Source organism: Fusarium flagelliforme, assembly GCF_020744385.1.
Source record: "Fusarium flagelliforme strain FIESC 12 MPI-CAGE-AA-0113 chromosome Unknown B0J16scaffold_8, whole genome shotgun sequence".
NCBI lineage: Eukaryota > Fungi > Ascomycota > Sordariomycetes > Hypocreales > Nectriaceae > Fusarium > Fusarium flagelliforme.
Window position 1 is genome coordinate 781,705 of NW_025763510.1, and position 20,626 is coordinate 802,330.

The window sequence follows — 20,626 nt, forward strand, 5'->3', positions numbered from 1 at the left end:
GGCTTCACTTCTTTGTTGATTGTTCCGTTGCCAGTAACAAGACCCCAGTTTCACGATCCAGCTCACAAAATCTGGTGATCTCATCGCACATATCAGACCACCTCTACCATTACCTCACTTCACCTTGCACCCTCGTTCGCCTGACCCCCCCTTTCCGTCATCCTGGGCTCTTCGGCTTTGATAATTCGATTTCGTTACTTGTGAAAGTTGATAACAGGGAATTTTTTCTCAGTTAAACACCAAGATAAGATATTGCCAGGGAAGTGTCGTCAACTAATACACATTTGACGCACCTGAGCAAACAGCAGGTGCCACTTGCGCTTGCAGTTCCTACACTACGCCCGCTGCTCCTTCCTCCCGCCCAAAATCTTGACTGGTCATCGTGTTTCTCTTTTCTCCTCACCCAAATCCTGGTCGATCAACCCATTGCTTGATTCATCGCCTTCCCAAATACGGGCTCTCATCCAAACACAAGTCAACGTGATATCACCAAAAGCACCATCCAAGCTTTGTCCATCTTCAGCACGCCACTCATCTCCTCACCTTGACATTTATCTTCCTGCTCACCTTGTCACCGCGTCCTTAACTGGCTGTTTCCCCCACGTTCTTCCACGGTAACCCTCCCCGCCCCCAGCCTGTGGCTCGACTTGGCCTGTCGTCTTTTCTCTTGTCTTACAAGATATCATCAAGTACAGTACATCACACCCTGGTCCCCTTCCTGCAGAGACCCGCGCTGACGGGCTAGCGTCTACCAGCATCCCATCTTGTGTCTGTGTCTACTCGTCAGGGTATCAAAAAGATTGGCTGCTGAGAGTCCAAGGAACGAAATAATCTGTACACTTTATGTGAATTGAGACCGGCTCTAAGCCTGCAAACTTTTGGCATCCTAAGCCTGAGGGGACTTTTTTCTGCTACCCGGGCAGGAGCTACTACCATCGTCCAAGTACCTCATCCCTCGTCCCTGCCTTTTACTTGTCTGACCTGATCAAGGGGGTGTTCCAAGGCAGGTATATCTTGCCTCTCGACTGCAATCCTTTTCTCTTTTTTTCATCCTTTCAACATTCCTCTGCTTTACCTACACAGTGGACTTTGACTTTCTCTTCATCTTCATCTTCATCTTCATCTTCAAGAGAGCTTGTCGTTTCGTTTCAACCTGCCGATAATCTATTACCCCTCCATCTTTTTTACTACCCCGCCAATTCTTGCGAGCTCCCGCCATCATGAGTTCCAACAAGCCTACCCGCAAGTTTTCCACGGGCGCCACCTCGCACCGCAAGAGGCAGATGAGCCTCATGGTCGAGAAGGATGGCCATGTCAATGCTCCTCTCCAGGTGAGATCATTTTATTTTTCATGTTATTCGTCTTTCTCATGTCATATTTCCTATGTCATGACACCTCGCGTCATAGTAACTTCAATTGTTCACAATCCCTGCATGGGATCCGTTGTCGGTCTTTTGGACTTCTTCAGCAACGACTAACAAAACTTAATTACAGACCTTGTACCTCGGTATCTCTGCCGTCTTCGCCGATGATCATACTGCCGTTATTGCACTTGCCATTCACGACACTGTCTATCTCAATGACTTCTCTATCAAGCACATCTCTCTCGATGAGGAGATGCGTGAGGGACAGGATCTCATTGCGGATCACATCATCAGTGAGGTCGAGGCTTACGAGCATGACAACTTTGTCAAGTTCATTGGAGCCGGTATCCCTGTCACGCTCAAGTATATGAGCCCTTCTCTGTGCTCGCGTCTCTGGCTGGATTTGGATATTGTCCCTGTGGTCCTTAGACCTGACCATGAGGCCAAAGAGAAGAACTTCTGGGACGTCAAGCGCGTCGATGAACAAGCCGATTCCATGGCCCGCAAGTGTATCCTGTAAGTCGCCATCAATCACTGTCATTGAGTGACTATTAATCACATACATTAGAAACTTCGGGCCCTCTCTCACACCGCATCTTCAGGTCGGCTATCGAGGCATCGTTCAGACAGATGCAGGATTCCGCGTTCATCTCACAAACCTCCAAAACCACAAGGATACCTGCTCCAACGCCACATGGAACGCTACGCAGTTCTACGCCAACAAGCTGCGTGAGAAGAAGACCAAACTCGCCTTCTTCAGTGCCACCCCACAAGGCGGAGGTGTTGCCCTCATGCGACATGCTCTTGTCCGTCTCAGTCGCCTCATGGGAGTAGATGTGACGTGGTATGGTAAGTTAGACACAGCAAGAACTCATCGCTCTCAATTGACTAACATTCTTAGTTCCCAAGCCACGACCTGGTGTTTTCAGAATCACCAAGAACCAGCACAACATCCTTCAAGGTGTCAGTCACCCTGACCAACGGATCTCGGATGCAGAGAAAGGTGCCATCACCGACTGGATTGAGGACAATGCCAAGCGATACTGGCTCTCTGAGGGTGGTCCCCTCCGTCCTCCAGAGGAGGGTGGTGCCGACATCATTTTTGTAAGTCTAATCACTCTTAGGGTTATTGGTGTAACAGGGGATGTGCGACTAACAACGATGCAGATCGATGATCCTCAGATGCCTGGACTTATTCCCATGATCAAGAGACTCACTCCTGATCGCCCTGTCCTTTACAGATCTCACATCCAGATCCGAAGTGATCTCGTTGCCAAGGAAGGATCACCTCAAGCCGATATCTGGAACTATCTCTGGACCAACATCAAAGAGTCCGACATGTTCATCAGCCACCCCATTCCCAAGTTTGTTCCTCATACCGTTCCCAAGGAGAAGGTCGTTTACCTTCCCGCTACCACAGACTGGATCGATGGCCTGAACAAGCACATGAACAAGTGGGACACTGGCTACTATGCTCATATCTACAACACGCAGTGCAGAAACCAGCGAATGACCGAACTTGACTGGCCCAACCGTATGTCTATGCTAGATACTCTCGACAAACCTGACTGACCAAATGTTATAGGCAAGTACATCGCGCAGGTCGCGCGATTCGATCCTGCCAAGGGTATCCCTACTGTCATCGACTCATACGCAGAGTTCCGTCGCCGCTGCGATGAGGCTAACATCACTGATGTTCCCCAGCTTGTTGTGTAAGTCACTTGAGTGAACGAAACATTTCCTTGACTAACTGGTGCAGCTGCGGTAACGGTTCCATTGATGACCCAGACGGAGCCATCATTTTCGACCAGACAATGACTCAACTAGAAGATCATTATCCTCACCTCCTCGACGACGTCAGCGTCATGCGTCTTGATGCCAATGACCAGCTTCTCAACATGGTCATTGCCAACGCCTATGTCATTCTCCAGCTGTCAACTCGTGAAGGATTCGAGATCAAGGTCTCTGAAGCTCTACATGCGAGTGTCCCTGTCATCGTGTCCAACGAAGGTGGTATTCCTCTTCAGGTCAAGGACAAGGTCAATGGATATCTTGTTACTCCTGGTGATTACAAGACTGTTGCCGGACATCTCATGGACTTGTACACCGATAGCGAGCTCCATGCTAGAATGTCTCAAGAGGCCAAGAATGGTGTCAGTGACGAAGTTGGTACTGTCGGCAATGCACTGGGCTGGTTCTACCTGGCTGCCAAGTGGCAGGAGCTTGGTACTAACCCCGGCCTTCGTGGTGACGAGAAGTGGGTGAACGATATGGCTCGTGAAGAAGCTGGATATCCCTACACTGAAGGCGAGAACCGTCTACCTCGTCACTACACGCAGCGCAAGGAGGAGCAGAAGGTGCAGGAGAACGGGCATGATGAGTAGACGCGTATGTTTGCTGTTGCAGAGAATTATTAAAACGTTCCGTACTCTTGAGAAAGCTTATGCATGCACGATGTGTCTTGCTACCAGGTAGTTTCAGCTTCTGGTCGCCTTCGCCGAAGAATATAGTATGATTTCATGAAAGAAAATATCCCTCATGCATCTATGCTTAATTGACGTTGTACTGTAATGTGCGGTTATCCGTAGTAGTATGTGATTTCCCATGCATTTGTTTCCAACACAAAGTCTTGGGCAATATCAGTCTACCCACTCACTGCATTACCTAGGTAGAGAGGTTCTGAGAACCTGTGGTGGGTTTTGCGTTGTCACTGTCGGGCAGGTGCAAGGCAGCTGCGTCCCGTCTGCAGAAAACATCTGCGACTCACCGCGGAAGGAGTGATTGCAAATCACTAGCTCTCTCCCTCATCATAACAAACTCCCCAAAACCATCCATGGATGTTTTCTACCTGCATGGTTCCCGATCGAGACCTCTACTTTTCATTTCTGTTGTTTGTTTGACGCGCTTCTTTCCTTTCTACTCGCTCGAGTGCAGCCGGTTTCCAGGTGCAACGAAACCTGAAGACATTCCTTTCTCCTTCTTTCTTTCCAAACCGTCGCAGTGATCAAGTTCCTCGCATCAACCTAGCGATCATGTCACCTCCACCCTCGGATGGAGCTCTTCAGCCTGCACCTGAGCCTGCCGCTCAACCTGTTCAGCCTGCAACTCATCCTTTACCTGTAGCTCAATCTGCAGCTGAACTTATTGCTGAAATTGCAGCTCAACCAGCAGCTCAGCCTGCTCAACCTGCGGTTCATGGCGAAATCATGAATCCTGCTAGGGCGCAGATGCTTGCTCAGGTCGCCCAAGGAACAACCAGTCCGTCACCACCACCAGATCCTAAGATTGAGGAGGAACGGCGGGTTGGTCCTCTCAAATCTGGGGCAAACTGCAGTGAATTGGGCGATCCCTCTCGGCGCATCTTTCGGGCCTCCCAGCAGCCCGAAGATTCGCGAGCGGCCTCTGTTTTTAGGTCAGACGTGAGCCTCTCACGCCCGCGAAAGACCGTCAACTTTGCTAGGTTGCCAAAGCGTCCCTCAAGCATGCTGATCAAGGAGGAGGAGGGTGTGAAAGAAAAGAAGCCGAAGCTCAGTTCGCGCTACTACACGGACATCCAGTCACTTGGTCCAGGTGAGACCCAACTAAATCGGCGCTGGAGTATTCACTGACATTAGTACAGCTCCTCGTCCAGACGAGCATACACGATACCTCACATCCCTCCTCCGTAACCGGAAGCTGTTCCTCACTGTACAGCGTCTCCCGAAGAAGCAAGATGACTTGATCGAGCCCAAGACTTACGAGTTTCGCATCTCCCAAGCGGGATTGGTGCAGCATGAGAAATTTTCTATCATTGCGCACACTCGAGCTCTTCCACTGGCTCCGCAAGGTCCGGCCGATGGAAACATCTCGCAGACCGTCGTTGGTGAGCTACTTGAGGACGTCTGGCCAAATCTGTCCAGGCACGAAAAGTATCAGTACGCTCGACAGCTTCGCAACATACTTCAAAAGTTGCGATGTAATGACAGAAGTACTTCAAACGGCAGCTTTGGGTCGGTCCAGGCGGGACCATACAGTCTCATAGTTGACAACCACCCGAGCCACACCTACTACGCTGTGAGGGTTCGACCAAGCCAGGAGGAGTTCATGGCATTGCTTACATCCACACTGTATTCGTCGGTTCCCAAGCAGGTGGGTAAAGCTCTTGTGAAGCAATTCCGCAAGGACTATCCATGCGTCCTCACGCATGGGGACCTTTGCCCCAGAAACATCATCGTCTCCAACCACACAATCACATGGATCCTCGGTTGGGACTGTGCAGGACACTATCCCGTGTGGTGGGAGTACGCGCGCTTTTTTGAGGCGAGAACCAGTGAGGGTAACAGCGATTGGTATGAATATGCCGATGAGATCTTTGCCGATGAGTATCCGGCAGAGCTGGCGGCCTACCAGGGCATCGCCAGATGCCAGCAGCCTTGATTTTCTTGGGATGGGTGCGGTATGCGATTTGCATGCCCTGGAGTTTGGGGCCTTTGAACAGCAATAAATGGGTGCTCACGACAAGACGAAAGTTTTGGGGGCATGGTATGACACCAGGTTTCGGGTCACTATGTGTATTTATTCTTCAAGGATTCTTTTATTGAATCTCATGGTGCTATACACTCGGTATCTTGACAAACAAACAAATTGCGCACGGTCGATGATCCGTCAACCTCATTGCGCAAAGTCAATCGCTATTTTGACATTCATCCTCATTCAAGCTTTACGCTTTGCTATTATGGACCAATTTATTTCTCAAATCGCTTGGCGACAGTGCCCCAGTTGATGACCTCCCAGATGGCGCTGAAGTACTCAGCCTTGCGGTTCTGGTACTGGAGGTAGTAGGCGTGCTCCCAGGCGTCAATTCCGAGAAGGGGCTCGAGGGTGCCAGTAACGGGGTCCTGGTTAGGTCGGGTGACGATGGACAGAGTGCCAGCGTTCTTGTCCTTGACGAGCCAGGCCCAGCCGGAGCCCTGGATACCAGCAAGAGTGGCGTTGGTCTGCTTCTTGAAGGCCTCGAAAGAACCAAAGTCCTCGTTGATGGCAGTCAAGAGCTTACCCTCGGGCTCACCACCACCGCCCTTGCCGTTGGGAGCAAGGTTCTCCCAGAAGAGAGAGTGGTTGACGTGACCACCACCGTGGAAGTTAAGAAGAGGAGCCTGAGCAGCAGCGGCCTTGGCGTCGCCCTTGTGGTTGGCCTCGGCGAGGGCGTCGGAAGCGTTGTTGAAGCCGGTGACGTAGGTCTGGTGGTGCTTGGAGTGGTGAAGCTCCATGATCTGACCAGAGATGTGAGGCTCAAGAGCGCCGTAGTCGTCTTTGCAATTGGTCAGCTAGCAATTGGAGCTTGAGCATTGGGGGGACGTACAAGGAAGGTCGGGAAGAGTGGCCTTGCCGCGGACGAAGCTGGTGGTAGCCATGGCCGCGAGGGGAGTAGAGCGGGCGCGCAGGCCGGCGCGGAGGGCGGGAGTTGATCGAAGGAGAGCGGAAGCCATTGTGGAAGCTATTCTGAAGGTATCAGTGTTGAATCAATTGAATGAAGCCGAGCTCGATAGTGAAGAAGAAAGCGCTTGTTAATGAGGACAAACAAAACTTACAAGACTAAAACTCGTGTTTGATATAGTCGGTTGGTAATCTCTGTGGATGATGTCAAAAAAATGGAAGAGGAGGGGCAGTTACTGGGTTAAAGAGCTGCTGGACCCGGCAATGTCGGACTGCCGAAGGCAGAGGAGCTTGGATCAATCTGTCGTCATATTTTGGGAGCTTGACTTGATGGATGCATTGGCTGAAGATTGTGGCTTAAGTGTGGCTTCACATGGACGATGAGGTTAAATCACAGCAATAGCGATGATTGGCTTTTATTGTACTATTAAATCATTTAATCGACTGTTCTTTTCTGGTGCATCTATCTGCTCAGACTCATTTTTTGGGTTCAGAAATGCGGCGATGGTTCTACAAGACTGGTAGTGAACCCAGCTAACATCGTCAACATCATAATCATGAAGTTTACCATGCTCGGTCTTGTTGGGAATACCGAGCAGCGACACTGGATGAATCAGCGGGAAATAACCTGTTCAGCTGCAGATTATGAAGAGCCTCGAAGCTGATTCTCGAATTCTCGAATTCTCGATTCCAAATACCCGTTTCTCCGAGTGCCGATCTCGGACATCCATATCTGAACTGCGAATGACGCGAAAACGGTGACCTCCTCGACTTACACGTGCGACTGTTGCAACGTCTACTAGAATAAATGTCAATCACATCTCTGAATAGTTTGATAGCCTTGTTGATATATAATTTCATAAAATTCATGCTTCACAGTTCATCTCGGCCGGGCTGCAGGGTAAGCAAAAGATTATGTCATCGCCCAACGCGTAAATCACAACTCCAAACCTCTCTACGCGTCTCCCTCACCTCCAAACCACCACATCAAAAAAGTAAACTACAAAATGTCGTACTACGACATTGACTCCATCCTCACGGAGGCAGAGGTAATACACCCCAGATCTACTCATATCGCTGTGCAAAAACTGACAAACCCGCAGAAAGTACCCTGCCAATTCGAAATCGACGTCCCCTACCTAGGCCATCTCGACAACTCTCCCCACGGCCTCAAAGCCAACACCCCCCTAACCCTCCCCCTCTGGCTCGCCGAAATGCTCGCCCTCGCATCAACACCCACATCTAGCGCTCCCCTGACCCTAAACCTCCCACCGTGTCTCTCCACCGCCGTTTTGTCTGCTTTAAAAGCCGATCCCCGCGCCGTACCGCTACGAGACCAGAGTCCTCATTTCTACGGAGTGGGCGTTCGCATGCTGGACTTGTTCGATGAGAAGGATGTTGCTGAGGTGTTGAGAAAGACGTTTGTTGTTAGGGCGGGCGAGGTTGGACTGCATGCGAGAAAGGCGGATGAGGCGGGGGTCGGGAATGGGGAGGAGTTTTTGAGAGGGTTGGAGGAGTGGGAGAGGGGATTGTTTAGGAGGGGACATGAGGGTGTTAAGGGTGCAAAGGAGTGGATGGAGAAGGTCAAGAAGACTTGAGAGTTAGGGAAGATGGTCAGGATAGAGATACCCATGAGTTGCCATGAGGCACTACGCGTCTACGATAAACTACAACTAGAAGCACAAATCAAGAACCACCAAGTTCAGTCACAAGAGATTAATCACATAGAGAATAGTAATGCAGGGATAAAGAGTGCATCTTTCAGCACAGTCTATTACTGACTCTGACTGTTATGTCTCAAGCCAGAAGAGGTTCCTATCTGTAGGCAAACGGTACTCATCAACCCATTCGCTCAGTACTTTTCCAACCGAACGACAAGCCCGGCGCATTTTCCTGCATGCCCGTCAGATGTCTAAAACCCCTAATATCCCCAAACACCGACCCAACCCAAATGCTCTTTGATCTAACTAGTAAAGCACACAAAGATGGCAAACTCTTCAGCCATAACCGCCCGTCCGAACAGGCACACCCCAGAAACAAAACAAAAAACGCCATGCTCTGATATCCACGTCCAACTCCCTTCATCCTTATTTCATGTACAGGATGTGATGAAGATAAAAATAGAAACAAAAATGCAACCGACTCCTCTTTTTCCTCTCCTGGGAAAATTCCTTCCAGATACCGACCCGGCCCAGTTATATATCGTAGTCGCGCGATGAAGCACTTTCGATCGCGCTGAGAATAAACGTATAGGTTTCGCACCGCTCAAGCGGTCGAACCTGCTTGGCTGCCCATCTAGGGCCAACAGCCAGATTTGAAACGTATCCACCAGTTTAGTTTGCCAAGGTGACTCGCTGAAAATAAACCAGAGAGAAAAGGGTAATCATCGACGCCGTGATGGTAAAGAAAAAAGGAAGTGAAAAAAGAATAAGAAGTCGAAAAAAGAGAAACCACAATCATAGAACAGGCTCCTGAAATCATTATGTGTGAAGGCGAATGTGAAGTAGTAATAAGCAAGTGTGTGATGCTTACTCATCAAGAAATTGGCGTGCGCGTTCACCAGAACGGCACAACACCGAGAAATAGTAGTCTTAGCCAACTGAGCCATCATCGTATCGACTCAAGTTGGGCTTGGGCTCGGGCTCGGACGCGAGTGGTTCAAGGCTTCTTCTTGTGTAATCCTCATCCCTCGAGGCACGAAATGCTCACCAATGAGTCGATGTTGAGATCGATATTGGTGACGCATGTCAACCGGTGGAAGTGGGGATGATATTGATGCAAGAAGATCGAGCTTCATGATCATTACTCATACTGCGGAGCATTTAGGAAACCCAGAGGCCATTATCGGGCATACTCATATGGGACATATCTTGAAAGGTGGCAGGAGTGATAGTGTTGGAAGAAGAGAGATTGGACCCATACGCAGAAGTGGCATGCTCGGAGTAGGCATAGTTGTCAGGGAGTCCGACAATAGGAGAGCCGTTGGAAAAGGGTGAGTAGCCGAAGTTACCAGAGGCAGACGAGATGGGAGCCGAGATAAGCTCGCCATTGACACTAGCCATAATGGCAGGATCAGCAGCACCATCAACGGCGAGATCGTAGCCAGTCTCCATGTTGAAAGGGACCATGTTGCTACCGATGCCCTGGAACATTTCCATCTGGGGAGGCATGGATCCTTCCATCTCGCCCTCAGCCATGTCATCAGACTCATCTTGCTCGGGCATGGGGGACTCATTCAAGTCAACTTTGACTTTCTTCTCAACGAACCAAGCCTTGAGTTCGGACATGGGAGGCCAGTCGCCACCACCCTTACCACCACGCTTCTCATCGGAGTTGGCACCCTTCTTACCGCGAGGGGTCTTGGGCTTGAAATGAGTGCGTCTAAGATGAGCGGCGGCGTTGTAGTAAGCACCATACTCCTTTCCGGAGATACAGGCCTTGCACTTGGACAAGGGGTTGACGGCCTTGACATTGGTGGGGATGCCAACAGTCTCGGGATCCCGGCAGACGAACTTCTTGACAGTGCCTTCGTGCTTGGCATTGACGTGTCGGCGAAGCTCGTGGTCGCCACGGAAGCCATCGGGGTGCTCGTTGCACTGAGTGCAGTAGACCTTGGGGTGCTTGGGACGCTGGTAGTTGCTCTTGTTGACGGGAAGCTTGGCTTCCCTGTTGGCAGCGGCAACGCTGGCTTCCCTGGCAAGCTCCTCCTTGGGCTTGGGGGCAAGCTGGATGGTCTTGGCCGCATGCAGAACTCGCTCTCGGGCTTCCTTAGCTCGTCGCTCCAGGTTGGAAGCGTTTGATCGAACACTTGACATGCTAGCGTTGGAGCAAGATCGCTCCATGTCGGTCGACTCGGGGGATGCCATCAGAGTGTTTCCGTTGGAATCGACGTACTGCTGAACGTTGGCAGCGGTGAGGTTGGCGCCGAGACCAAAGAGATCTTGCTCAGAGGTGTATTGCTTGCCGGCAGGGTACATGTTGACAGAAGTAGGAGACATATCGGGAACGAAGAGCGCATCTGCTTGTGACTGGCAGGATTCCATGCGCTCCATGCCGACACCGTAGTTGTCGAAAGAGCTGTTCTGGCGGGTCAAGGGGCTCGCGGCCTCGGCGGCAGAGGGACCAGAGATCATCGAAGGGCAGGCGGACGACATGGGATAACTTGAAGGAATAGTTGATGACAGATTGGCGTATGAGTTGTCGGGCACCATGTTGTAAGCCATTCCAGTGAAGGATGAGTCGTAGTGCTGAGGAGCTTGAGGTGTCTCGGGCCACTGTTTTAGGAAGTCTTCAGGGTCCATGCCGATGTTGAGTAGGGGCTGGTTCTCCTGGACGCTCTGTAATTGATTTGATGCGGCTTCAAGAGGCAGGTTGGCAGACTGATTTTGAGGCGAGCTGAATCGGTCCATGGATGAACTCAGAGGGGCGATGCGGTTTCCGGTTTGTGAGAAAGGCATATGAGACTCTGAACGATTTGAAACACTGCGGCTCATGGGGAGGGCGGAGCTTGACTGTTGAGAAAAGGCCCTTCTCTCACGTTTATGCGCCTGAAAGCGTTCCTACAATGATGAGATTAGAGAAATGGAGATGAGATGAGGGTTAGGGTGGGGATGTATTACCGTGATGGCAGACTTTACTTGTGTAGGATATGTAACGGTGGACTTGCTACGGGAGAGACCGACACTTCGTGCATTTGAGACACCATTGCTGGGGATCTGAAACCCTCCCTGAGCAAAGTTCTGGGCGACATGATTTAGGACTGTAGGGTCTCCGTTGAATTGACTTTGCACGAACTGCTCAAGCTGTGAATTTCTTGCGTTGGCGGCTTCTAGCTGACGTTGTAGCTCCTCGACAGTGTTGACGTTTTCTAGATTCATTATAGATAATGAGATGATGTAGATCGACAGATAGATAGATAGTGTTTGATTGATAGGGATAGCCTTGAAATGTTGATAGGCGGGTGTAAGTAAGGCGAGTAGTGGTCCAGATGGATAAGATAAGTTGTAGTGTAGCGTTTGGAGAAGTGAAAAAACCCAAGGCGAACCAAACTATTGAATGGTAATGAATACAAGTCTCGGATTTGCGACAGGCGAAAAAGATTAAAAAGTGGGATAGTTGGAGTCGAGACAGACGACGAAGAAAAGAAGGTGAACGAGATGCGGATGGGATGGAGGATTAATAGGTGAGCCAGGATGGAGGAGAACAGGCGGCCCAGTCGTTCTGAATGAGGCTTCCAGAGTCCCCACTCAGTAGTGACAGGGATTGTAAGGGACAGGGATGTTATAGCTTGGGAAGGATATTCAAGGGTGGTGGAACTGGGCGGTATTTGCGAGCTGCGGTGTGTAAGGTATGGTTAGGTTAGGTTAGGTTGCTTGAACGAGACAACGTCTGTGGGTGGGCGGTCTAATTAGGCTTGGCCTGACCTGGCTGAAAATGCAGTGCAGTTCTGTTCCCTCTAATGGTGTGTGGTGATGATGTAGCGTTGCGTCTTTGGTGGTGTGTTTAAGCAGCAGATATCCGATTTTAGACTGACAGATTTCAAGGTCTTGGAATGACTCCTTAGTAGGGATATGTGATAGTGCCCGATGGCCTGACCGTGACAAGATTGACGAGGTGAAAAGAGACAAGATCCTGCAAATGAGATGTATCGTATTATGATCCTGGTGTCATACGTAGTCTAGTCTATGCACACAATAAAAGAAGCTTGTGGAGATGGTTTGATGATGCTGCTGAACAGATGCCGTGTTGTTGAGATTGAAACAAACATGAAAATGGGAAGTGGACCAGCGTTAGTATCAGAAGGGGAATGGTGGCAAGGTACGACACATGGAACGTCGACGGGCTAGACATGGAACCTAATAAGACGGGATACGCGTGACGACGACAACTGCACTTTGAGTTTTGCTCTCTGACAGACAGCGTGGGGTAGGTTGGTTTGACTTTGATTTACAGCGGTCCACCCACTACAAACCAACGGCTACCAGTGGGAAAAACCACCACTGAAATCAACGGAATCTTCGGTCCACTGGTTGCTCTACTAATAAAACGCCCCGGGGTAGAATATGTGATGTCTGTCTCATGCCCCCCAAAAAAAGAAGAGACTCTAGAAGGACAGCTCACCCAACCCTTGTCCTGTAATTGTTACTTGCTGACACGCCCGGTGCTGGTGCTGGTGCATGCAGACGCTCTTGGATCTGAAGCGATTGGTCCTCTCTCAACAAGGTCTGGCTTGCTGCGACCACTAGAACCTCGTTTCTCATTGCGCGTACAGCACAGCACAGCGCATCACATCGCTATCGACTGTCCACGAGATGCCATGCTTTGAAACGAGGCATATTCTATGGCTTTGACATTCTGATTCCCGCAGGTCAGAGGCTCAGCTGCATCAAAATCAAAGTGGTGGGCTGTGTATGGCCTGTTCACTATTATTGATTAGGCACTCAGCGGAATCAATTCCCACTCGATCTCTCAGCGATCTAGGACTGTCTTCACAAACAGTCAGTCAGACAGACAGACGGCAGGCCGCATATCTTCTGACACCTCAAATGTTCAGTTTCCGACCACCGAACCGTGCTCTAAACAATCTACGTAATGGTTAAGCGGCACAGCATCATCATCATAGTTCATGACTCTGAGGAAACAGAAGAAAAGAGAAAAGAAAGAAGCAACGTGATACAGCGCAAGCAACAGCCACAGCCCAAAAGGAGAAAACGCCATGACGGCATCCATTCGATCCTTGCTACAGGGTACGCAGTACGAAATCGGCAGCTCCAGAAAACGAAAAAAAAAAAAAAAAAAAAAAAGCAAAGAAAGAGAAAAAAGAACACATCAACCCAATGCGCCTCTTCCTTGTCCTGTCCTGAGCTGCGAGATGTCATGGCTCATGCCTATTCCTGTCCTGGTTTAGCAAATCATCCTCCATCCCACCAAAGCGGGCACTCTGGAGATGGGGATGCGGATCCGATTAAGATAACCCAAGCCAGGCAAATCAATTTGCCCATCTCTTTTCTTGCGCCTGCTGTGCTGTGTTGGTGCTGTACAGCGCGTTAAGGTGAGTTGAACATGTCATGCGCTAACCCGCTAGACTAATTGACCGGCTGCACGTTGAATGCCAGGTGCTGCTGTCAGTTCCCGGACAAGACGCGGACAAAGAATGGCTTGACTTTCTAGTACGTACTATACGGTCTGTTCTGTTTTAGCTTGTTTGAAGATATCCCCGATCAAGCAGGTACCTAACTATGCAATTTATGTAGGTTTAGTTTGATGAACACGGACGAAACATCGTTAATGCTTCCTACAAAAGTTAATATTATTTTGGCTGTTGTTCTGCAATGTTGCTATTTTCAGCCCTGCTATAGTAGCAATAGCACCTAGCTGAGAAGGGTGTAGTGTGCTGTCACTGTATGGAGAGCCAAAACAGAATTTGATATGAGATTATCTCGTACGCGAGATCACATCGAAGACTACTCCACGAGCCGGTTGACGACGCCACTGCTGATCACCATTTTCCCTGCTTGACTCTCACAACCAGGAACAGGATTAATGTGCCGCCGACGTACGTGTTGACGATATTTCAGCTGAGAGAACAAAGACAAACCCTGGCATGAAACAGCAATTGTTGAGGAGAATGTTATTGATAGAAAGCACCCTCAAGGATTCTATAAATCGAAAACAAATATTCTCACCTCATATCATGTTCCTTCCTTCCTTCTCTCCTCAAACAACGTGAGCTCTCATAAAAAAGGATGCCATCACCATAAAGACTGTCTCCTAAATGGGTTTGGTCTCTTCCATTTTCCAACGGGTAGAATCCCTAATCCCTGCACCAGGTACACTCCATCTCCTTTTTAGCACCCACCTCTTTACGCAAAACGAGGCAATCACTGAGACGGGGCATCCATCGATTGGCTGTCGAACGCGGTCAGCCATACCCACCCTCCATCTCGATTGGCTCCCGCAGTCGTAAAGAGTGAGGCGGACGGCGCCATCACTTAACAGCTAACTGTACTATGCCTAACTCACTCAATCCAGTACAATACTGCAACTGCAATGTGCCAACGTCTACAGAGTAGAGGCTCACATAGAGGAATTCAGATACTGCAGGCAGTCATTCACCAGATCAAGCAGTTCAACTACATGACACCCTCTTGTATAGTTTCGTGTGTTTTGATAAGATATTCCTCCGGAATAACCTCCAATGCTACTCTGCACCAGAAACTAGGACCAGGTGCCCATGTTACCCAAGTCCCCGTCTTCTCCCCCATCCCATCCCATGATGATGATCTTCGGTGACGAATTCTGCGTAGCATCACCACCGCAGTCTAGACCTAATGATCTTCATGACCGGTATTTGCCAACTGCGCGTTGCACTATTCCGTTTGGTCAGACAATCGCCCGAGTATTGAGTGTCATGCAGGCCAGGCAGTTGGAGTTGCATGCGCTATCGATGGTTTCGGGTTTCTTCTGACTCTGACTCGAACTTTGACAAAGCTTGGCGCAATTCTATACAGACTACCTACCGTCCTCTATTCCTAACGTAGGAACGGCAGCAATGAGCACGGCCATAAGCCCCCGTGTTATAGTTTGCTTCTCATCTATGCTATGCTTAGTCCTATCTCGAAACTGTAGTCTATCTCCACGGGAAATCCTTCCGATCCAATAGTCCACTTTCCATAGTCGCAAGATATTCTGTTTCCCTTCGTCCGAGACGCTTTCTCGAGATTAGATTGCGATGGATTTTGTACGGATTCACTTAGACAAGTCCCACTTTCTAACCGTATTGTTGCCCCTGGACGTCGAATCTTTCTTTTTCTCCTTGGCTTAATCTTTTCCTTGCGGTGATCATGCAGGCTCGACCCCCGTCTCAACTCTCATTTTTACGCAGATCATTGATGGACTGTTCCATTGATAGCTTCATGACCGTGCTGGTGCACGTGCAATGATACGACTCCCCATCGAGAATGGATTGATGCGTTGGCAATTTGGGTTGATCCGCTGCTAGGCTTAGCCACGTGCCTACTATTATATCGCAGCCTGATGCTTGCTTATTGTTGTTGACTGAGTTGACTTTGAGTTGAGCCGCAGGATAACTGACAAACTCCTCCGGTTGAAACCATCCAACTGCGAACGGTTCGCGACAGTATGAAACACCTTCAACATCCAAATCGTATGCTTAACACTCTTGGCGCGGACCAACGGCTTCTTGAAAGAAGGTTTCTTAGTGTGTGATGAGCAGTCAATGTCTTAGACTCTGTCACTCTGAGTCAATCTGTAATTGCCACCTCTGAGAATTGACTTGCCTCCTCGATGGGATCTTTTGTTGACAATCTACCCTGCATCCAACACAATGTCCAAACGCACAGCCCGTGTCTTGCGCGTACCTTTTGCCGTAACGTTGATGCTAACCCAAAACACTACCTAGACAAAAAAGAAATATGCCTAGGAGACCCTGACTCTAATGCATTCCGTCCGTCCAACGTCCCTAGACGCATAAGTGAGTCGTTGGAGAACCCTAGCAAAAGCCTTCAGGGCTGATGATGCATTAAGGCGATCCATAGAGTGCACGAACTCCTGTCGGTAGTCCTCGGCTTGTGCGCCGTTGGGCCAAAATCGGTATGAAGCGAGAAGACGCTACTATATAATAATGCTGTCGGGACCGTCGTGAGAACAATGCTCAGAATCATGCCATGATAAGCACCTAGCGTTGCGCAAAAGTAAGAAAATACGTCACAGAAGACTATATTTGAGCAAAGGCAATTTCATCTCGCCGGGTTTTGGCTGTATTGATCGTTGTCCTAGCTTGACGGGCCGACAATTTTGAGATAGATCCTGACATGAAACTCGTGAATCTTGCGGAGAAGTAAAGCCAAAGACCCTTTGATCCCAGGATGAGCCTACCATTTGAAGCTCTTGATACCTGATGCGGAACCCGTTTGTCCACTCGGACACGTGTTCCAGTAGGAGTAACTCTGCTGATCGCCGATGGCCCCCCGAAGCGAGGATGTTCCTAGGAAGGGCATGTGTTGATCAATCTCTGGTGTTTTTATTCCCGTTTGCCACGCAACTTGACAATGCCATAGACACACACGCTTGTGCCTGTGCTTCCTGAAACGGCTGAAGATTGTGGGCTTTCATCGTCCCATGTTATTTGGAGCAATTAGTCCAACTAATTTCTGCTCTGCTCTTGAGACGAAGAGAAATGAGCTGTGATGTAATGGTCAGCAGTTCTAGATTGGCGGGATTATAATTAACCACGGACTCGTTATGTAACTTTGTCCTTGAGCGGAATTGCCGATATTCGGCCCCTCTTCATCCCCTAGACTCCGGAGTATGTCGCCCGTGATGAGATGAAGTGCCCGGCGCAAGGACCCTTCTTTTTCGGTGTCCGGAAGAAGTTGTCGGAAAACAGTTATCCATACCTCAGGCCTTGACTGATAACGGTTAAACGTCGGCTCTGGTGCTGATAACGACCCCAGGCTAAACTCCACAGTCAGGTCCATCATGACACCTCTCACAGTAACACTTAGCATCCAATAGAGTGCGTTGCATTTGGTTGACCTTATTGCAACGATTGCTTAAGCTCTATGTGAGCTATTTCCACATCAATACGGCATAATGCGCCGCTTTAATTTGGCTCTGCTGGCTTATCTCCAGCTTGTTGGAGCTCGTTCACCGGGTTTCAACATCCACGAGGACTTGTTGACGTTTCCTCAGGTAAGTTGCCCCTCGTGCGTCATACTTTGACGTTAGTGCTAAGAATTCGTAGTTTGAAGTGGTTTTTGATAGTCAATACATATCGGAGAAAGATGCCCATTCACTACTCGATAGTCAACATCCTACTTATTCCGCCGACTTTGCGCAATCGACCGTCGATCAAGCTCGGGAAGCTGACGAACGCGACAATGGCGACAATGGCGACAACCAGGACCAGAACGGCCCATCGTTTACATACGAACTTATGAAGCTACCGCCTAACGAGTATCTTTGTTCGATACCTATTATACAACCCCCCGAAGCAGAGAACAAGACGGCCAATGAACTCGCCAAGGCCGAGGAGGCGCGCGAGCTTAGTCGTGCGACGGCGAGTGGGTGGGAACTTCTTTCAGAGCTAGAGGACTCATGCCTTTACTTTATGTCGGGATGGTGGAGCTACAGCTTTTGCAACAACCGCGAGATCATCCAATTCCACGCACTTCCTTCGATACCAAATGGTCAACCTCCTAAGCGTGACCCTCATACGCCGGATTACGTCCTCGGAAGGGTTCCTGCTATCCCGGCCAGTGCAGCGCAGAAAGCGAAGACGACTGGCCAGGATGCGTCACCTCCAGCGGAACTACAAGTTAAAGGTGATCAGCGGTATCTTGTTCAGAAGCTTGAAGGAGGAACCATCTGCGACTTGACAGGAAGAGAGCGCACGATTGAGGTCCAGTATCATTGCGTGCCGGGAATGAAAGCCGATCGGATTGGTTGGATTAAAGAAGTTACCATCTGTGCTTACTTGATGGTCGTCAATACGCCACGACTTTGCAACGACGTCGCTTTCTTGCCTCCTGAGGAGACCCGGGCGAATCCCATCCAGTGCAAGCTTATCGTGAGCGACCTCAACCAGCCCCCTTCGCTCGGCGAATCAGTACCCCTTAAGGAGGACGAAGCACAGGTGCCGCTTAAGCAAGAAGATACAGAAGCAAAGTCCGGAGACGCAAGCACTGAAGATGCCGCAAAGGAGCCAGTTAACATCGGCGGCGTTGTCGTAGGCGCTAGAAATGTGCTCTCTGGCGCTGATGAAGCAGGCAAACCACCAGCCAAGCTCCCTCCCCCACGCAGCTACTTCTCCAGCTCCAACACCGACAGCGAGCGTCTCCTCCAGATTGTAGCATCCGGCAAAAGTAAGGAAGACGGCGGCGGGGTCACAACACTCAGCAACAAGGAATTGGAGGGGTTAGACCTCAAGCCCGATACCGTCAAGGATATGGCCGACCGTATGCAGAAGCTTGCAGGAATCAACGGATGGAAGCTCGAGCTCGTAGAGTTACCTGGTGGAGAGAAGGAGCTCAGGGGATACATTGACGCTGATGAGGAAGAGGTTCAGAAGAACAAGGATAAGCTGAAGAAGGAGAATGAGGCTGCTAAGGCTGAGAAGAAGGATGGTGATGAGGATAGGACTGAGGGCAGTGAGGAGCAGTTCTTTGAAAAGAAGGATGAGCTGTAGATTACGAGCCTGATGGAAGGGTACAAAGATCGTACGGCGTTATGAGAATATCTTGTTATAGCGTGAATGCATTACATTGTAGTGTACCTTACTCTTGCTTGCCCGTCCGTGTATACATGACCATGCCGTGCCAACAGTACCATATAACCATTGACCTGGGATCGTTCCTATGTGTTTACAAAATGCCTATATGGCTGGCGAACGTCGTGGCAGATCGAACTGGCTACTGCACCTGGAAAGAGGAAGCGTATTCGACATCAGAGTTGGTACAACAATGATAGTCGAGTGCTGCTGCAAGGTCTATCACAATACCACAAAACAAGAGTCCCTAGCGAGACTAGGTAGAGTTTAGATAAACTATGTGTCTGTGTTGCTGGGTCAGATTGGCCACTCCCATTCAATATAGGTAGGTGCCTTGCCTTTAGAGCTTACCTTGAAGTGATGATAAGCTCTGTATCCGAGGTAGGGGTTGCAAGAACGTTGATATGATACTTGGGAAGACGGCATGGCACCCGGTGTCTTGGAATATAATGAGCCATGAAGATTCTTGCCCATAATGCTCTGTGGCTGACCGTCAAGGCAGGTCCGTTCTACGAAAAAGACAATCGCCACCACTGGAGCCGTTCGTACATATTGTCACGATCGTGTAGAGATACAGGGCTCCAATAACCACACACGTCTTCTGGGCTGTGACCCTGGTAGTCTAGCGACGAGGAAAAGAGTTCAGGTTTCCCAACCCTCCTCATGGACGCCGATCGTGTTTTGACATGTGAGATATCTCGAAGCCCGGGCTGTATACATCTCGCACCTCCAATTGTTTAGCCAGGCAGGAGCCCAATAGTCGAAAACATATACCTCCTTTCTTGAGATTCTACTGATATATGCAAGTACTTATTACTGATTGCCGATGGGCCGCATGATGTGCACACCCGGGGCATCAAAGATATGCGGCTCGATGTCTCGGTAGTTGTGAGGCAGATGTCTGTGCAGTAGCATCTAAGCAAGCGACCAGATGCATTTCCGTCAAGGATTCTAAACATTCCCGCTTCGCCGATCTCTACCTCCGACCAATAGCGGAATACGGAAGGTTTTATATCGTACGATGATGTTCAAAATGTAACTGTATCTCACCGCGTATACTGATCTCTAATCCCCATGTGAAACTCCCTGGTCAACATTAAGTTAGTCTCGCGGGACACGGATAACCTATCGTTTGAGGGGTTCTGCCGTGTTTTGACAATGTGATGTTTGCAGAAGCGCAAAATTTGGGGGTCTTGCAGTTGCTATGGCGTGGCAAAGAGTATGGAATGCCACATTGATCTTGGTATTCCATATTGGTGTCGTGGCGTGCTGTGCCGTTGAGAACAAAGAGATGGTCATGCGTCTATTTTATGGCTTCCATTTTTGAAGCATAGCTTGTCTGCCATTGGATGATCCAAATGTCGTAGATCTACTGCAAGGTACAGATACTTGCTTACAACTAGGATCTGGGCCTCTGGTTGTCATCTATGAGGCGCGAAGCTTCAATCGATGCCGTTGCCCAGTTATCTTGGAGAGCAAACCTACCACATGCGCATAAAGTAGACAAAAGTATTTGATCACATTAGTCAAGTCTGCACCAAGACGGTGTTCGTTTAAT

General features: G+C 49.5%; 6 protein-coding genes across 6 annotated transcripts; 4 read left to right on the forward strand and 2 right to left on the reverse strand.

Annotated features, from left to right (window-relative positions):
• Positions 1-1,220: 1,220 nt before the first annotated feature.
• Positions 1,221-3,748, forward strand: B0J16DRAFT_324892 (uncharacterized protein; the record flags this gene model as incomplete). The annotated part of the gene is made up of 7 exons (XM_046125855.1): positions 1,221-1,331; positions 1,495-1,880; positions 1,933-2,213; positions 2,266-2,468; positions 2,532-2,898; positions 2,950-3,076; positions 3,124-3,748. The coding sequence occupies 7 exons, from the start codon at positions 1,221-1,223 to the stop codon at positions 3,746-3,748; spliced, it is 2,100 nt and encodes a 699-aa protein (XP_045977733.1).
• Positions 3,749-4,570: 822 nt separating this feature from the next.
• On the forward strand, positions 4,571-5,780 carry B0J16DRAFT_358603 (uncharacterized protein; the record flags this gene model as incomplete). Its single annotated transcript, XM_046129599.1, has 2 exons — positions 4,571-4,934; positions 4,984-5,780. 2 exons carry the CDS (start codon positions 4,571-4,573, stop codon positions 5,778-5,780), a joined length of 1,161 nt encoding a protein of 386 aa, XP_045977734.1.
• Positions 5,781-5,895: 115 nt separating this feature from the next.
• On the reverse strand, positions 5,896-7,194 carry B0J16DRAFT_350024 (Manganese/iron superoxide dismutase). Its single transcript, XM_046128994.1, has 3 exons — positions 6,935-7,194; positions 6,706-6,840; positions 5,896-6,654 (listed from the first exon to the last, which is right to left on the reverse strand). Exons 2-3 carry the CDS (start codon positions 6,830-6,832, stop codon positions 6,089-6,091), a joined length of 693 nt encoding a protein of 230 aa, XP_045977735.1. The 5' UTR covers positions 6,833-6,840; positions 6,935-7,194; the 3' UTR covers positions 5,896-6,088.
• A 378-nt stretch (positions 7,195-7,572) lies between these two features.
• Positions 7,573-8,514, forward strand: B0J16DRAFT_350029 (DNA replication complex GINS protein PSF3). Its single transcript, XM_046128995.1, has 2 exons — positions 7,573-7,828; positions 7,883-8,514. Exons 1-2 carry the CDS (start codon positions 7,787-7,789, stop codon positions 8,375-8,377), a joined length of 537 nt encoding a protein of 178 aa, XP_045977736.1. The 5' UTR covers positions 7,573-7,786; the 3' UTR covers positions 8,378-8,514.
• Positions 8,515-9,601: 1,087 nt separating this feature from the next.
• Positions 9,602-11,656, reverse strand: B0J16DRAFT_389279 (uncharacterized protein; the record flags this gene model as incomplete). The annotated part of the gene is made up of 2 exons (XM_046131807.1): positions 9,602-11,338; positions 11,399-11,656. The coding sequence occupies 2 exons, from the start codon at positions 11,654-11,656 to the stop codon at positions 9,602-9,604; spliced, it is 1,995 nt and encodes a 664-aa protein (XP_045977737.1).
• Positions 11,657-17,282: 5,626 nt separating this feature from the next.
• Positions 17,283-19,108, forward strand: B0J16DRAFT_293515 (protein OS-9). The gene is made up of 2 exons (XM_046124368.1): positions 17,283-17,492; positions 17,545-19,108. Exons 1-2 carry the CDS (start codon positions 17,394-17,396, stop codon positions 18,985-18,987), a joined length of 1,542 nt encoding a protein of 513 aa, XP_045977738.1. The 5' UTR covers positions 17,283-17,393; the 3' UTR covers positions 18,988-19,108.
• Positions 19,109-20,626: the final 1,518 nt, after the last annotated feature.

What these genes read in the sequence shown, in the direction of transcription:
- B0J16DRAFT_350024 (XM_046128994.1), bottom strand. Translation starts at nt 6,832, where the DNA reads ATGGCTTCCGCTCTCCTTCGATCAACTCCCGCCCTCCGCGCCGGCCTG. An exon ending in CACTCTTCCCGACCTTCCTT is followed by an intron (nt 6,655 to 6,705) that starts GTACGTCCCCCC and finishes CCAATTGCAAAG; the next exon opens with ACGACTACGGCGCTCTTGAG.
- B0J16DRAFT_350029 (XM_046128995.1), top strand. Translation starts at nt 7,787, where the DNA reads ATGTCGTACTACGACATTGACTCCATCCTCACGGAGGCAGAG. An exon ending in CCATCCTCACGGAGGCAGAG is followed by an intron (nt 7,829 to 7,882) that starts GTAATACACCCC and finishes ACAAACCCGCAG; the next exon opens with AAAGTACCCTGCCAATTCGA.
- B0J16DRAFT_293515 (XM_046124368.1), top strand. Translation starts at nt 17,394, where the DNA reads ATGCGCCGCTTTAATTTGGCTCTGCTGGCTTATCTCCAGCTTGTTGGA. An exon ending in ACTTGTTGACGTTTCCTCAG is followed by an intron (nt 17,493 to 17,544) that starts GTAAGTTGCCCC and finishes AAGAATTCGTAG; the next exon opens with TTTGAAGTGGTTTTTGATAG.